Source organism: Lontra canadensis, unplaced genomic scaffold, assembly GCF_010015895.1.
Source record: "Lontra canadensis isolate GAN:19392208 unplaced genomic scaffold, GSC_riverotter_1.0 scaffold20, whole genome shotgun sequence".
NCBI lineage: Eukaryota > Metazoa > Chordata > Mammalia > Carnivora > Mustelidae > Lontra > Lontra canadensis.
Genome location: NW_022631014.1, coordinates 16843998 through 16862100, shown reverse-complemented (window position 1 = coordinate 16862100; position 18103 = coordinate 16843998). Strand labels below are relative to the sequence as shown.

The 18103-nt window shown below is 45.9% G+C and overlaps 1 protein-coding gene and 1 pseudogene across 1 annotated transcript in view; both read left to right on the top strand.

Moving 5' to 3' along the window:
* Positions 1-17851, top strand: part of MYRIP (myosin VIIA and Rab interacting protein) — a 374614-nt gene extending 356763 nt beyond the window's left edge. Inside the window, exons 12-17 of the mRNA XM_032861130.1 lie at positions 1148-1342; positions 7823-7984; positions 12243-12347; positions 12457-12517; positions 14326-14444; positions 15635-17851. Of these exons, the coding sequence (XP_032717021.1) occupies positions 1148-1342; positions 7823-7984; positions 12243-12347; positions 12457-12517; positions 14326-14444; positions 15635-15667 (675 nt within the window). The 3' untranslated portion in view covers positions 15668-17851. The remainder of the gene's footprint in view (positions 1-1147; positions 1343-7822; positions 7985-12242; positions 12348-12456; positions 12518-14325; positions 14445-15634) is intronic.
* On the top strand, positions 13516-13643 carry LOC116869831 (annotated as a pseudogene).
* Positions 17852-18103: the final 252 nt, after the last annotated feature.

The window sequence follows — 18103 nt, the reverse complement described above, 5'->3', positions numbered from 1 at the left end:
CCTGACAAACTTAAAGATGCGGATAACTTTTTGTGGTGACAGTGCCTCTCTCCATCAGTGACCTTGGCCCAGATCTGGACTGATTATAATTTTCAGTCCTGAATGTAAAAGCTTGTGTCAGTGAGGACTATATTCAGCTACAAATAACAGAAAATCTGGCCAACAGTAATGGTAGGGGACTATTTTCCTCATGTAACAAGATATTCAGAGGCAGGGGTGCCTCACAGTGGTTCAGCTGATCCGCAACTGTCTGGGCCCGGCTCTTTGAGGCTTTCTGACCCACGCTACTCAGCATTTTGGCATTTGTCACAACTGCACAGCTGTGATCAAGGTAGACAGGAGTGGGGAAGGAGAGCATCAGCTGGATCTATTCACCTGGTTAAGAAAACCAAAGCTTTCATTGAGACCCCTGGGCAAGCTTTCCTGCCAGGCTTACTGGGCAGAACTGTGTCACGTCACTACCCCTGGCTGTGAGAGATGAGGGAAATGGAGTGTTTCTCCATTCAGCCTCTATGGTGGAGCAGAGGAAGGGAGAACGGGCTTGACAACAGGTGTGTGGGAGCTAAACACACAGGAGCTACTGACACACAGCAGGGGAACACTTCCAACACTCATTGTTCAGATGATGAAGCTGAGTTCTAGAAGTACACAGTAACTGAGTCAAGATCCCATCATCAAATGAAGTTAGAGCCAGATCTAGAACCCAGGTCTCTTAACACCCAGTCCAGAAGGCTCCCTAATGGACCAGCCAGGGTTGTGGTTGGACAGAGTCTGTGGCTGGAGCTCTATCGAAGAAGTAGGATATCATCCAGAAAATGAGCTTTGGCGATAAAACCAGCAGCAGCGGACAGGGGACGGAATAGCCTCCCCTTGAGGTCTCCTTCTTCCCTGGAGGGGAAGGACAGTAGAGGGACAGAATCAAATAATTATGTGAATCACAGAAGCCAGGCCACGTCAAATCAGGCCACCTCCTGGTGCCCTCCAGCCATGTAGACTTTTCAGTTTCTCATTCTTTTGGCACATGGACGTTTGTGTGTGTTATAATGGAATCAGTCTCATGATGAGCACCGTGATGATGTCAAATTTCCATGTCATTGTTAATGTGCTGTTCTTGTCTTCTGTCCCCTTCTGTTGTTGGACCAAACAGAAGTATTCTGCTGTTTCTCTCTGCAACATCTCCACAGAAGTCTTGAAGGTCATCAATGCCACAGAGGAGCTGATAGCAGAGTCCTCAGGGCCCTTGGAGTTCCCACCTGTTCCTCCTGACAGAGAGAAGGGGACATTTCCTCTCGGGATAGACCAAGTGAGACTGGATGAGCAGCTGACTTCCCTGGAAGAAAACGTAAGACAGTGGGGGTGTTCCCTGTCTAGGGCAAACAGATGAAAGAAGAAACCAATGAAGGTGTAGCCCATCCCAAACAGTGCAGGGATGCATACACACTACCACCGTAGCAGGTCTATTCCCAGGGAGGCAACAGGCTGGGTTCTCCAGAAGCAGACCTGGAAATGTGGGTTTGCGTGCAAGTGATTTCCTAGGAAGCACTCTGCCAGGGAAGCTGTTTAGGGAGTGGGGAAAGATGGGGAAAGGGAAGAAGTCAAGGGAAGGTATGACCTTTTTTCTTTTTCTTTTTTCTTTTTTTTTTTTTAGATATCTGTCCGTTTGACACACACACACACAGAGAGAGAGAGAGAGAGAGAGCACACAAGCTGGGAGAGGGAAAAGGCTCCCCGCTGAGCAGAGCCCAACATGGGGCTCGATCCCAGGATCATGACCTGAGCCAAAGGCAGACACTTAACCAACTGAGCCACTCAGGGGCCCCAAAAAAGGTGTGACCTTAAAGGAAGAGTAGCTTTGACCTGATCCAGCAGGAAGCACTAGGGTGTCAGTTGCATCTCAGGGTTGTCCTGACTTGCGGCAAAGGAATTGGCCTTTCCTACAGGCAGCAGACGGTGTCTTCTTGTGGGGGTGGGGGGATGCAGAAACTGTAAAAGGGACCCAGTTGGGATCCAGGTGGAGCACTGCCACAGGGAAAGGGGGTGGTTGCCAACAGAATATAGGTCACAAGTGGTCTACCCTGCTTCCAGGCTTGTGTGCTGGTAGTGGATTTTTCTAGTCTGACTTGGGAGGAGGAAAGGAGGTACCAGATTCTTACATATAAATATCCACGCTCATTCTTGAGTGTTTTAATAAATTCCTGATGAGAATTTCCCAACACTCCAGACTAGGGGGTGGCACAGAGCTTCGGACAGTAGCCACTCGGGCCATAGTCTCTGTCACCAGTGGGCATAGTCCTGCCCATGGACTCAGGTGGTTCCATCTTTCCAGACCCAGCAGAGTCAACCCTGATTGTGCTGTCATGAATACAGTTCTCAGAAATCAGGATCTGTTAGTACAGGTAATTTTTGCAAAAAGTTGAAACAACAAATCAAAATGACTCAAGGTTTTTAAAAAAATGCCAATAGTTGCTTTATCTTAAAAGTTAAAGACTCCCTCCCTTGGAATTCCCATAAAACCTAAGTAGAGGTCTGTTTGCCCCTTACCTCCCTTTACTGCCCTTTCTATCCATTCATCTGTCCCCATTAGATTGGCACCAGTGACATTTTGGGTTCGATAATTCTTTGTTGTGGGGGGTGTCCTCTAGGTGAAAGATGTTCAGCAGCATCCCTGGCCTCTACGCATGAGATGAGGATGACATCAAACTGTGACAGTCAGGGTGCCTGGGTGGCTCAGTCGGTTAAGTGTTTGCCTTCGGCTCAGGTTTTGATCCCAGAGTCCTGGGATCGAGTCCCACGTCGGGCTCCCTCATCTGCCGGGAGTCTGCTTCTGCCTTTGCCCCTCACCCCACTTGTGTTCTCTCTCTCTCTGTCTCTCAAATAAATAAATAAAATCTTTAAAAAGAAAAAAAAAGAAAGAAAAAGAAAGGAAAGGTAAAGAAAAAAGAAAAGAAAATGTTTATTAAAAAAATATGACAGTCAAAATGTCTTCAGACATTGTCAAATATTGGAGGGGGAGAGGCACGGAGGCAGGAGCCCAGTCATCCCCAGATTAGGAATCCGATGTATGAATTCCTGCAGAACACCATCTTTCCCCTGAGTAGCCCCAGCCCTTGCCCAGAGCTTGACGCAGAGGTGCTGGAAGAATGTTTACCTGATACATGGTTCAGTCGAATGAACTTCTTTTCTTGGAAAGAAATGTTTTATTGCTAACATGGAGGGTCTCTGTTCTTTAAATATGTCTACAATACAGTTCTTTCAGTATTGATAGTTCTAAAAATAGCCTTAACCCTGGACACGCAGAGCAGAAAAAGTTAAAGTCAAGATATGGCTCACCAGGAAAGGGCTGGTTTTTTACCAAGTATTGTATTTTTTAAAAATGCATTACATGAAACATTCAGATTTAAGAGGTGACTGTGGGTTCCCTGGGAACACTTAAAGCAAAGACAACATGCCTTTTTTTTTTCCTCCAAGGGGCATGTTGAAAATGCAGTGGCTTTGTGGGAGTTTTCCTTTTGTAAGATCATTTTATTATACACTATGTTTCTTTCCTTGGGTTCCTTAACATTTTCCGGTGGAAACACATCCACTTAACCCGCTGATGTGAGATGTCAGAAACCCCAGCAGGGACCAGCGCTCTAAGGTGGGGGTTTGTAATTCCTTGCACCCCTGCTCCCCAAGAGTTAACTGCTGCTTCCCCCTCCTCCTTTCCCCCTTCCAGCTTTCCACATCGCGCCTCAGAAGAACATCTCCGTTCCTTTGAATTCTGTGGTTCTGAGTCAGAGAAGGGCTGACTCTTCTCTTTATCTCTTTAGAGACAACGATCACAGAGCCCCGGGGCTGGTTCTGCTCCGCGTTTTCCAGGACGGAATTCAGCGAGCCGCCGAAGGGCGGGGCTGATTCTTCAGCGGGCCTCTGGGTGCCGCGGATTTAATTAAACCGGGGCTTTTTGTCTGTCTGTGCTCCAAAGGGCGCTCCTACGTTTTTCATTGTCCTCGGCGGCCCTGCTCCTTTGTGCCGAGGAGCCTGGAGCGCCAGAAATAGAAACGGAGACACCTACTCTAACCTTCTGGACATTGGCTACCACGGTTTCAGGAAGGGACTATTGTCTGAGGTGTGGGTAAGGTTCAGGGAGGCTGTAGCCCCAGAAAGTGGCAGTGGGGGCTGGGGAGCGGGGGGTGGGGGGGGAGTGGTCCCCACACGGGGCTGTGAGGTCCACGGAGAGCAGGAGCCTGGAGGAGCGCCCCCTAGTGGGAGCTGTCACCAAGAAGCCCGCACTAGGAGAGAGCAGGGGCCAGGAGAGTAACTTCCTCCTCCTCCTGCCATCCATCTCCTGCCGGTTGTCTCCCAGTGGCCAAACTCCCATCCCAGCCAGCAAGGGCGCCTGGATGATGAGGCTCACGCAGGTCAGCCTCACAGAGAAGAGGGCGGGGCAGAGAAGGGTGGGAACTGGACCTAGGGGTCAACAGAACCACTGGCATGACCATTCTCAGACCCTTGGTGTGAGGAGTAGGGACCCACAGAGGCCATCTTGTGGGATTTAGGCAGGGCTATGAGTGGGAGGGAGGAGTGGGCTCCCTCCCACCTCCCACCACCATGGGAAGACCTTCCTCATTCTCTTCTTTGCTAAATGACCAACAGCCTGGGGTACCTGGTAATTCCCAACACAGAGGCTGTGCAGGAACAGCCCAACTTCTTTTGTAGTGCTGCCCTGTAACTTTTGGCAACACCATATCCCATGGTATGTATCTTTAGTGGCCTCAGACACAGTAGAACTGCCCTAGGAGGGAGCCCAGCCCTGTCACAGAATCTGGGAGCAGGCAGAGGATGTTGGTCCTCCTTCTCAAGGCTCTCGGGTGCTCTCCGTGGCACAGGAGAGGACATGGGCCTGGGCCTTGTGGAGATGGTCCTGGCTACTTCGATGGTCCTCTGCCTTCCAGAGCAAGCAAAGAAATGCTATCAATTACTGTTTAGGCATAGTCCTCTAGAATGTGTTTCATGGAAGGCAAGTCCAACAGGATACTATAAAATCAGATCGGTTTCAGCAAGATGTATAGTCTTTCTAGGAAAATTGAGAGACGTGTTAGCATATTAAAGACTCTGAGAAGTACTGCAGCAAAGAAATCTGTTTGATTTTCTTTACGCTTGAAGCTTTGACCACAAAGTCCTTCCTTAGTGAAATACCTGTTCTTGTTTCTTGAACCACTTTGAGGAAGTTGAGTTGAACCAGGAGCCAGTCCATGGTGTCATGGGCATCAGTGGCTGGAGTTTGGAGAAGACATAGTGTACACAGACATGGTAGCCATGGTTCTTGCCAAAAGTGAGCCTTTACTCAGCCAGCAATTCCAGGTTAATGGTTTTCGAAAGGATTGTTTTTTTAAGACTAGAATAGCATTCCATTATCATAGCATGTTAACTTGTGTTATTTCACCCCCAGCAACAGAACCAACGTCAGGTTGATCTATAACCACAATAACTCAAGACCTTTAGGTCAGAGTTTCAAGTGTAAAACGTCATAATGTTGCAAGCGAGATTAAGTATTAGGGCATCAGAGGACAGGGCAGATAAAGACATGGGATCTGACATCAGCCCCCAGGAGCTCAAATCCCGAGTCTACTACTTCCCAGCTTTGAGGCATGGGGAAGTCACTTAACCTCCAGGATCTAACGTTCTCCTCTTTAAGACAGTGATGATGATCATAGCACGCACCTCAGGGATTGCCACGAACATTGAAGGAGAAATGTCCCATAAAACCCTTGGCTTAATGCCTGGCTCAATAAATATGTGTGGTCACCATCATCGCCAATACCAGCCCATTAGGCACCATCACCTTGTTGGGGTGTTCCTGCTCAGCCCGCATCAGGGCCAAACCACAGAATCTTCCCTCACCCCCTCATACCAGGAAAGCACGCTTTCAGGGAACATCCTGGCCTTGCTGAAGGCTTGGAACTAGTTGGCAGAGAAAACAAAGAATATTAGCAGATGACCACGTTGAAAACAAAACAAGAGACGGTTAAGATGACACAGCTGTGGGATGTGATGATGTTGAGCTTTGTGTGTTTCCAGAAAAATCAAGGTTCTTGAGACCAAAGTTATGACAAGTTATGTTTAGCCCTATTGCCATACTCACTCAAATTATTCATTTCATTTAAATGATCATTCCAAATTTTGTTTCATTGCACAACCCTGTAAATCTGAATTTAAAGTGATCTCATCATTTGCCTTTTATCATCTCTCCCTGCCTGTCTCTTTCTCTCTTTCCTCGATTTTCTTCCCCTCTGAAGAGGAGTTTTCAACTTTGTAACTTTTGAGACACAAATACTTAATGTTTTCTCCACTCAAATAGCTTTGAAAGATTCATTTCCTTCGTGTGACAAACAACAAAGGAGTGTATTTTGTTTTCAAGACAAAGAATAAATGTCTTATATTAACTGTGAGGATCTTTTAGAAACAGAAGTTCTCTGATTCTTGCATATGACAAAGAAGGACAAAACTAGGGGCAGATGGAACTATGGCAGTCGTTGACAGACATTTGATTCATGGCCCCCTTCTGACTGAAGAATCACTTAACATGGCGTCCACTGTGCCCGTCACTGCGGGAGGCTCCCCCAGCCCAGCTCATCGTGCCTGGCGTGGCACAAATGCACATTCATCAAACCTGCCCCTTCCTTTGTTCCACTTTGAAATGTTTTGTAAAATTGTCAGTTTTAATTCAGATGTGTGAATCAGGCCAGAGAATGGACGGGGTAGGAGCACCTCAGCGTTCTCTTCCTCACCAACACTTGGTGTCGCTCAGTGCAAAACACTTGCGTGAATTGTGTGCTCAAGCTCTTGGCTTATCCTGTTTTATTTTTTAACTCAAGTTAAAAGAGCATGTGTGACCGTGTGTTTTCATTCAAATGACTCTAAATTGCTGTGATTACATGTTTAGAGCTTTACATATGTTGATTAAGTTTCAAAAACCGCTCGTTAAGTAATTAGCTTTTTTGGATCAGTCTCATTCTGTGTACTTGGTTGTTGCATCCTGTAACTATCTAGGCTGAAGGACATTTGTTTCGCTCACCCTGGCCGGCATCCCTCAGTCTGAATTATCCCAACGATTCTACCTTCTGTTTGCTTACTTATATGGCAATTGCCTTATAAACTCATGAGTCAAATTTTTTCCCTTTAATTTTTCCTCAGATCATTCCCTTTACTAATTTTCTCTTTAATTTTCAAGGACTCTCAAAAAACTGTCTTCATTGACGGATAAATACATTTGACATGTTTCTTTCAACATCACACAGTTTGCTAAGAAATCAACTATTTTCCTACTACACATTTCAGGTTCATCTTAATGCTCTTAACCAGCTTCAAGCAAGCCGAAGGTCATCAATCAGAGTTAATTCACTCAAAATGTGGAATTGTTTTAAATTAATTTCATCTCTTTTATGTTTTCTGATTTTTTTTTTTTCAGTTGCTAAATGCCAACCAAAATTTTTCTTGGAAAAATCACACCATTGGTTTTTCTTTGTGTCTTCTGTCTTGGCATTATGGCTGTTATAATCACTGGAAAAATTTGCAATTTATGTAGCTGACACCTTGTACTTTGGACTAGTTTATCATATTTTCAAGACTTAGAAGTTGCTTTTTCCTGCAGGAAAGTTTGGGGGAGTGGTAGGTGTGGTTGACAGTGAGGGGGTAGTAAGACTTCATGCTACCATTTCAGTTGGGCGCATTCCCTGACTTTTCCCCCTAGGCTGAGCCTGGTTCTGTCTGGGGTGCCCTGAAAAGACCCCACCAATCCCAGTTCCAAAACCTGAGCTCAGAGGCTGTGCCTCCCCTGCAGGTGTACCTGGCGGCAGGCACCGTGTACGGACTGGAAGGCCAGCTGAATGAGCTGGAGGATGCCGCCCGCTGCATCCACAGTGGCACCGATGAGACCGAGCTGGCAGATCTGGAGGACCAGGTGGCCACGGCGGCAGCCCAGGTCCACCATGCTGAGCTCCAGGTAAGAACTCCCTCTCTGCCCAGATGGAGCATCTTCATGAAAGGGGAGAATGCACCCTGACTTCCACAAGAATGATTGCAGAGCCTGTCTATCTGGCACATTCTCTGGCATGCTTGCATGGTCCTTTTGTGTCGATTCCATCAAATATGACTTTTAAAAATTACAGCGTTGATAATATACCAGATTTCTCTTTAAACCTATGTCACCTTTCTCTTCGATGAATTCTCTGTCCCACAGGTAGGTCTCCTGGCTATATAGGTTCCCATTCCATCCCAAGACCTCCCCTCCCTAACCTTTATCACACTGTTGATTACTTACTTGATGGCAGTTTCTCCCTCTATACACTAAAAACCCCACGAGGGCAGGACTACAGCTGCCTAGCTTAACACAGAAACTCCAGTGCCTAACATAATACTGGACATGGGTTTGGCACTCAATAAAAATGGGGTGAATAAACGAATGAAATGAAATTGTAGATTTCACAGACCAGTATTTTGCATGACTTAGATATGGCGGATTCAGAACTGAAATGATGTTATCTGTACCATTGTGAAGACACGAGTTTGACATTTTCATGGGTAGTCCCATGGCCTCTGACTGAATCAGAGTGGACTGTGGACGAAGTCGCTGATTCTCAAACTGGGGTCCATGAGACATGCTGGTCTCTGTAGTGTACGTTCAGTGTAGACCTCTGGCTCAGTGCGATTTCTACAGACCTTGCATCTTAAAACTGCATCCTAGGGGAACTGGGGTCAGTAGAAACCACCTGTGCACAGGGAAGATGATGATCTCAAGTGGTAATTATTTCTTAAATAAATATTTTTGTTTTAGAGATTCAAAAATCCCTACAGCCACTGGCAGCATTAAGCCCTCTCGAGAATGGGGGGCGCCCGTTCTCCAGCCTGTGGAAGGATTAATGCTGTGTTCTAGGAGTGGTCTCCTTGCACACGGCCCCGTCGACTATTCATTATCAGCAAGAATGGCTGAAGAGCGTCTCTCCTCAAATACAAATCATTTTCCAGAAATACCACCCGACGTGTAATCAATTTATGGTCAAAGTTATACAAAGTAGAATAAAATCATTTGTTTTCTGAGGTACAGTTTGGGCCAAAACCTCTTGAGTGGTTTAGCAGGAAATAACATCATGTATGGGTGTTTGGCAGGGTTTTACTGGACAGTTATTCCTGCTCCTAGATATTTCTAGTCTTAAATTATCAGAACCATGTTTTATGGCAGAAAATCCTGGAGTCCAAAATGACTATGTTCTTTGTGTTTGAATGTGCCTCATCTTTATACATTTTAAAATATGACAGTAATGTTATCAATAATACCTAGTGTTCAGCGATCATTACTTGGTGCCACGAGTTGTACTCGACACTTAAACTCATTATTGTAATCAATCCTTTCAGCAACTCCATGACATAGCTGTTATTTTCCCCCTTTTTTTTCCTAGGGATACTGGGGCTCAGAGAGGTTAAACCACTTGCCCAAGGCCAAATAGCTAAAGAGTGATAAAGCCAGGATTTGAACCTGTCTTTCTGACCTCACAGCCACATTCTGTAGGCTGTGCTGCGTGGTTTTCTGAGAAATGTGTTGGTCCTGCCATCAGACACATATCCACTTGCACAGGAGTCCTTAATTTGCAAGGGAGGTTGTCAACGCTGCCTTCAGTTTTACAGATCTTCACAACATGGGAATCTGCAGTACCATGGAGACTCTCTCCCTGCTGCCAGCTGCCCCAGAAAATGAAGCCTCTCACTCCCTGTTGTCTATTCTCATCCAAAGTTGTCCCCACGGAGAAGGGTAGATGTGCTAAACTGTGTTCTTGGATTAGGTCAGAGTCTAGGGACTCTATCACCCTTGGCACAAGATTGCCCAGTGCTCTGGGAGATTGCAGGATGACCCATGCGGCGGGGGTCTATCATACTATGGTGCTGTCCACTATATCATGTGGCATCATCTCTATGGGTTTCTTGGGGGAAGTTCTCTCTTAACTCTCAGTACCGGGAAAAGCTGTTCTTCTGAGCATTCGGTCTTTATCCTACACTGCTCTTTGCTTTGGCTCCCGGGAAACTCAGAGCTGAATTGGTCATCCCCCCTAACAAGTGTAAGGGCCATTGGATATGCAGTCTTAGGAATGAAATGGAGCACAACTAGGTGGATAGATGGAGGGGAGAGAGAGAAAGAGAGAGAGTGCAAAATGTAGGCAAAATCAGCCCTCAGTAGGCCTCCTTCCTCTTTCTCTGGCTTGTGCCCTCTGATCTAAAACTCAAAAAATTAACCCTTTCTTATTCCAGAGCCTGACAGTCAGCAGATCAGGAGATGAGCAGCCCGCTCTCCCATTGATCCGTCTCTCAGGGCCTGATGAGCAAGGGCCTCCATCCAAACAGCTTCCAGGGAAACCATGGGAATCTAATCCACACCAGCTGCACATAACTGATAAAAGTTTGGGGCACCTGGGTGGCTCAGTGGGTTAAAGCCTCTGCCTTCAGCTCAGGTCATGATCCCAATGTCCTGGGATCGGGCCCACATCGGGCTCTCTGCTCAGCAGGGAGCCTGCTTCCTCCTCTCTCTCTTTCTGCCTGCCTCTCTGCCTACGTATGATCTGTCTGTCAAATAAATAAATAAAATCTTAAAAAAAAAATGTTTAGCCTGCAGCCTGTCTAAGGGGGCTGTGCCATTTATTGGTCTATAAGCTAAAGGAATGCAGCTTTCAATATGAAATTTGAGGAGTCAGAACAAGAAGGCATCTGGGGGCCAGGGAGGGGCAGGGGCTGCGCAGTGTCTCCCCTGGGAGCAGCTTGGAGTATTTCACCGGTTGCACAGCCTTGGCCTCCTCCCTCCTCCTCTTCCTCTTCTGACCAAGACTACCCCCTACCCCCACTTGGGGATAGGGGATGGACCTCGGGGATTCGCCAACCCTTCAGTCCTTCTCTCTGCACTTCTGCAGCCTCTGTCCCAGTAGGCTCTTTCTGAAGAGGTCCCTAGTAAATGACAGCAGAATTCGAATCTGGCCTGAGCAGCTCAAGAGAGTGGAGGGATAGGGACGGGGACAGAGAACTCAGGGTCCACACAGATTGGCTGCTGGGCCGACTTTTGGGTTCCTTGTCTGATGCCCTGGCAACGTGCAGGCTGTGTCCGGAGATCAGCAAGGCAGCTGTGATCCCCACATCCTCCTTCCACTCCGCTAGCCTGCTCCTGCCTCTCCCCGTGTCCCCCATGCCAGGCTTTGGCAGGTCCTCTTAGAATGTGGCAGCATGGCAAGAGCATGAGGGTTGGCATGAGTTCGGAGCTCTGCCCCAGACCAGCTGTGAAGTGCTGGCTGTGTTACTTATCCTTCTGAGCCACAGATGCCTCATCCATAGAACCGAGAGAATGGTACCTCTGTCATAGGTTTATGAATGAGTTCCCATATTCAAAATGCTTAGCAGGGTGACGGCTAGATTATTGCTCTTTTCTAAGAGCAGGGATTACGTTTTCTCCATCCCTGGGGACATGGGTGGGTTAGGGTTCTTTCTGGGCACTGACTGGGCTCTTGCTCTCTGTATCTGCCTTAAGACTCTTGAAAAGTAATCTGAACTCTCTCTGACCATCTGATGTTATGGTCCAGGAAACTGATGCCCAGAGAGAAGAGGGAGTTTCTCAAGGCACTTGTCCTTTTAATGAAAGAAATGGATTGGAACCAGGGACTGCTGGGCCTCCCTCCTAAGAGTCTGTGCTGTGGTTTTGGCTCATAGAGTCATGGAAGAACGAAGAAGGACCTACAAATCATACTCGCCTTTCAAAGCTCGAATCAAGTGTGGCCCGCTCTGGAAGCCTTCCTGACCACCCCCCGCCCCTTTCCCCACCATGCTGGGCCAGGGCTCCCATCATGCCCTGGGCTTCCACTTATCCCTAGAGATATATCCCTGGCAAGGGTGTTGATATTCTCTAGAGCTACCAAACTAGACATTTAAATTTACAAAGGAAGGCCTGTGTTTTATTTTCTTATTACAGCACTAGATAGAGAAGGGCTTGGTAGAAGTTGGACAAATGAGGGGTGCCTGCCTGACTCAGTCAGTGAGAACATACGACTCTCGATCTTGGGGTTGTGAGTTTGAGCCCCACATTGGGTGTAAAGATTACTTAAAAGAATAAAAAAGAAGTTGAATGTATACATCAAAGCAGATTTGTTCCTTATAGATTCCTGTCATTTCTAACAAAGATTCTCCCCTCCTGTGCTTTCCCCCTGCTGATTCTGTCTTTCTGTTGCATTAAGATTTCTGATATCGAGAGCCGGATTTCAGCTCTGACCATTGCCGGATTAAACATAGCACCGTGTGTGCGCCTCACGAGAAAACGAGATCAGAAGCAAAGGAACCAGGTGCGTTTGTCCCTTACTTCGTCTGTTGGAATATTGCACGACCTGGAAAATTTAGATCAAATATCTTTGTCTTTGCGAAGGTGTGTTGACAGCTGTGTTCTATTTGTAGGTACAAACCATAGACACATCAAGGCAGCAGAGAAGGAAACTGCCTGCCCCACCAGTGAAAGGTGTGCTTAAAGTAAACCGCAGAACTACCAAAGAAATAAGCCTGACTTACTTTGAGTTACTCAGCGATCTGAGTTTGAGGACTGGATCTAATACAGAGTTCTCACCAGAAGTGCTCTTGTGAAGAATCTATCTTGACTTGAATCCCCCAGAAGCAGACCCCGAGACAAAGACGGGATTTGGGAAGCAATTCCAAGAAACTGGTAGGACAGGAGAGAAATGATTCAGGAAAGGAAATTAAGTCAATGCAATACAATATAATTTGTAGTTTATTTCTCCAGGCAAATGAGACTAAAATACTGTCTTCCAGAAATACTCAGCAGGATTTACTGAGGACTTCTGGGAGACAGTATTTTTTTTTTAAGATTTTATTTATTTATTTGTCAGAGAGCGAGAGAGGGAGAGAGAGTGTGTGCAAGCACAAACAGGGGCAGCAGCAAGCAGAGGGAGAAGCAGGATCCCAAAACCCTGGGATCATGATCTGAGCCGAAGGCAGACGCTTAACCAACTGAGCCCCTGGAGACATCCCTGGGAGACAGTACTGATGGCACCTCACAGTCTGAATAGGAAGATGAGGATTTCAACTCTCAGCTGTCATCCCCTGACATTTATGGGGAGGGGGCGGCGGAGAGGCATTAATTCCCTGGTACTTCTGCCCCACCCCATACACGAGCCAAGAGAAAGTGACAGTGCTCGCAGAAGCATGCTGTTGGAATGTGCTGGATGCCAGAATGTGTGGCATGTCAGGGAAATGTGGGCAGGGCACCAGAGGCATCTAACACAGTGCACAACCCACAGGGGATTCCAGCAATGCCGGTGGTGTCCTCCTCATCCACTGGGCGTTTTCAACAATTTCCCTGGATTTAAGAGCCACATATGATGATGCCAAACTAGGAATTTAGATCTACAAATCAGAAGAGTAGACAGTCAGAAGATATGTTTGAGTCTTGGCTCCACCATTCTTTGTTCAACATTTCTTGAATCCGTAAAACCTTATACAAGCTTTGCGCAGTGGCAGTATCATAGCCAATGAGGTTTATCTGAGGCACGATTATTGCTAATTGAAAACCTTATACAATTACAATGTATTACAGATCCATTGTCCCTTATTTGAAATCTTGGATAAGTATATGTTTCAGAATATCCTGGACGTTAGAAAAGTAATATGGTACAAGGACAGTATATTTCCTAATAGCCCCTGCCCCGTGGTGTCTGGGGCAGCAGCTGATAAACACTTTAATATCCTTGCACCAAAACATGAGAATGTTCACTCTCAGTGGGATGGACAAGGATTTTAAATGGTCATATGTCAGTGTAAGTCAGGTTTGACCATTGGACAATTTTGGCCCCAAAGTTATAAGGATTTTCAACCCTGAAAGCCTTTTATATTCCAGAATTGCAAATAAGAATTTATGAACTATGCATGGGGTGCCTGGGTAGCTCAGTGGGTTAGGCATCTGACTCTTGATCTCAACTCAGGTCTTAATCTCAGGGTCATGAATTCAAGCCCTGTGTTGGGCTCCATGCTGAGCATGGAGCTTACCTTAAGAAAAATAAATAAAGAATTTATGAACTATGGTGGATTATCTCCAAACTACCTTTTCCTGGAAAGCCGCTAATGAGTCTTGAATTTGTTTGGTGTGTATCATAAAAATAAACATAAAATTAAAAACTTCTGCAGTCATACCTGTAGACTGGAATGAGATACCAAACCTAGAACCAAAATCTGGGTCACGGGGACACTTGGTCTTTCTTCCTCAACATTCGGCCCGCTTCTGGGTACCACTCATTTCCATCTGTTTCCTTTTAGCTGAAAACATGGAGGCATCTTCAGTGACCACCACGAAAACATTTAACCGCAACTTCGTTCTCCAAGGCTCCTTGACAAACAGGACTAATGAAAGGAAAAACACCACCAAGGATTTGATGGTAAATTGTGTCTCGATGACCATCACTTGCACTGTAGATGAGGCCTCCATTCTGTAGCCCTTTTGTCCCCAGCTCCTCCATCAGAGCCCCAGGAAGCATCCTTCCTGCCTGGTCTCACGGTCTGTTGGTCAGGGAATTGGCGGGTAAGTGGGCCAATGAGAAGCGATGAGCACCCTGCCTGGTATTGCTAACTCTTTGATATGGGGATACATCCTCGCAACTCCTTGTAGGGTTTGATATGAGAGAACTAGAAATGGGTACATAGGAATGTAAGGTCTGGTTGAGGTGTCAGAGTTTGTATCCTGTTTTTGATCCACATTCACTCATCCTTAAATTTCTTGTGAGTCATTAATTACTTGTTGTGTTCCTGAAAAAAATGTTCAACAGCTGTCCCGAAACACAAAGGAAGGGACAGTAGATAATTTGCACAAACTCTGGAGAGCTTGTACAGAGGGCTAACAGATCATTTGACTAAACACCTACCTATGCCTGGTGGGGCTTCCGTGGGAAGTGATAATTCAGCTGAACTGACCCCGTGGTACCATTACACTGAGGACAGATGACATCTGGGTGACAAGATTGAAGCAAGGGCAAGTTTATTCTTCTGCCTTTTATGCATCCCCATTCTTCCCTTCCCCTTCCTCTGCCTCATGGTCCCTGTCCCCTGAGAGCAGGAGCCCCAAGTAACAGCATAATGGTGGGCATGCCCTTTGGGGTTACAAATCACTGCATCTCTTGGGCATCACATGGCAACAGCTCTGCCCACTGCCTCTTCTTCACTGCTCAGCCACTATCCCTGACCTTTTAAAGTCCAGTTACCTTGCTCCTGGCTGTTACTTCAAAGAGCTAAAAAGATGTGTTTATCGCACTTTAAAAGGCAGACCATTAGGGCCAGGGAAGGAATCTGTTATAAATAAGATAGTTAAAAACGTTACCTTTCCTAGAGATAGAACATAGATTAGTGGTTGCTAAGGGCTGTGGGGAGGGGCCATAGGAAGAAAGCACTTGGTGGGTAAGATGCTTTACTTTAGAGGCACGGTTGGCTTTGAAACTAGATAGAGGTGGTGGCCACATGACATTGTGAGTGTAGCAAATGCCACTGAATTGTTCCCTCTCTGTGGGGTGGAGGGATAGAAGGAGAGGGCGAGAGAGAGTGTTAAACAGCCACAGCACCCTCTGTCTCCCCACAGGAGCCCACTCTGGAGTCAGCGGTGATGTATTAGCGCCCCGGGACTCCACTGCCAATGACCCACTGCCTCCGGCCGTACACGACAGTGCCTTGACCCCACAGCCATCAAATACTGTGCGGATTTCCACCCGAGGAGAGGGCCTGGGGAGGCCATGGTGCACCACTGCACAGGGCTGTCCCGATACCTCACCCAGCAAGCAGTCCTGGACTTGGGCGCTGCCGGCTTGCCCACTCTCTGCCTTAGGCTCCCAGGGGAATCCCAGACAGCAAACTGAGACGCTGGCTTCCAACAGCAGAGCTCCGTGTTCAAAAGATGCATCTTTTCCCTATCCGCTTTGCTACTGTGTGTTGTCTTTAAGATTGTTTTTGTTTTTGTTTTTTTGGGGTTTTTTTGGTCCCTCTCATTCAAGCAGAAGTACGTGCCAACAGTTATTTGTCCAGAGGAAAACTACTGGGGGCTGGGGGGTGGAAGGAAGGGAGATCTGTATCATCATTTAATTCATCATCAGGTCTTGCTAATCTCTCACAAGCATCTTTGTCCCACAAGTGCTAAGGAAAAAAAAGTGCAAACGTCCCTGTAGTGAACATCAGGACTGTCCCATTTGGGGAGCGTGCACCCAGAGAGGATGCTGCCTTTCAGCCACCTCCTTCCTGGGCAGTTCCAACCTCCCCCGCACCTGGCACAACCAGTCATTCCCTTCGCTTTGCCATCACAAGCCACGAAGTGGAAGCTCTGCCTCACTCATGCCATGTCCAGGCCTATCTGAAACAAGGTCTCATTGAGAATTCGAGACTCTTCCCTGGACTTACGGACAGTCTCCCCACTCTGAAGGGGGGTGGAACTTGAGAACGCCTACCATTGGCTTAACTTTAGGGCACTGTCCAGAATCCACATGATGTGGTTTAGCAATGATCATGCGTCTTATGGGGTTTGGGTAAATGGATTCTTGCAGACAATAACCACGTGAGAAATTGTCCCCAAAATTTATTTCCCAAATAAATATTCAGCAAAAGTAATAGAATGGCCTTAAAAGTAAACATGATTAAAGAATCACCTTGGGAAAAACAGGCATAAAAAAAGCAGGGATAAACTGAATTTAGTGGACACAAGAGCTGACGCGAGCTCCACATTCCTGGTCTCAAATGCATGACTATGTGGAGTGTGTTTATAAAGACAAATGGAATGGAATTTCACACAATGAATTGAACATTTACAACCTTTCTTAAATCTGTCCCTGAGACATTCTGAATCAAAGGAAGCAAATCATGGGAAGCAAGGGGATAGTTTGACCGAAATGTATTAAGTGACTGCTTTCAGGAAGGCAGTTTCTTCTAACTTTAATACTTAGAGCAACCCTCTTTGGTAGGTGTCCCCATTTTTCAGATTTGGAAACAGAGGGGGCCAAAGAGATTAGTTTGCCCAAGTCACACCTTGAAACTAAGTCTAATTGGAAAGCTTCACAAAAGCCTCACTCCATGTTTGTTTCAACTTCTACATTCTTTCGCTGCTACGCACATTCCCAGATCTGATTAGCTGCTGAGATGTGTGTTATGATCCCTTCCTGACGGGGGTCTACCTATCTTCCAGTGATACTCCCTGCTGATGCTGTGTATGTGTTACCCAACAGAAATGACTCTTTGGAAATTAAGTCTTTGGATTTTTTTTCTGTTGGTGTGACTCAAAGCAGACAAATACAAATTTTAAAAACACAACAAAAAAAGATCTGAGTTCCAAATAGAATGTTTTCTTTAAGAGGCATGAAAAGCAACTATTGTTGTGTTACAGTGTTAAAATATTCAGTTTTCTTTGACAAAAATGTGTAAACTGTGTAAGCCTTGCAAAAAAAAAAAAAAAAAAAAAAAAAAAAAAAAAAAAAAAAAGAAGAAGAAGCCTGCTCTATGGCATTTGAAATTTTATAAAGGTTTCCTTGTGCCAAATAAGTGCAAATATTTAATTTACTATTAAAAACCATAAGTATATGTTATAGTTTCAGAAGAATTATTTTGTCATCAAGTGATTTTGATCTTCAGTGTCAATATTTATATTTAGATTAATTTTTATAAATGAAAATATTTTAATGGTTTAAGAAAATGAGGACAATAGGACCATATCTTTGATGACTTCTGAAAATTATGCTTGCCTTCATGTTATATGCACATTGCCAAGAATTACTGTCAAGAGAAATGATAAAGAAGTAAAAGTCATTTACGAAAATAATGTATGTGGGTGTGCGCTTTTTTGGGTTGGGGAAGACTGGGAGTGCAGAGGGGACAGGGAAAGAAGTCAATGTTTAGTCGTTGGAGGGGCCAACCTTCAAAGCTACTGTTGCCTTACACCCCCGTTCCTTCCAGTCACACCACTTGCTTCTGGATTACTCATTGTCCTGAGAGCCAAAGAGGAGGAGGGGAACAGTGTAGGTTTCTCCCCCAGGAGACCTTTCTGATCGTCATAATGTGGGGGGAGGTTGTT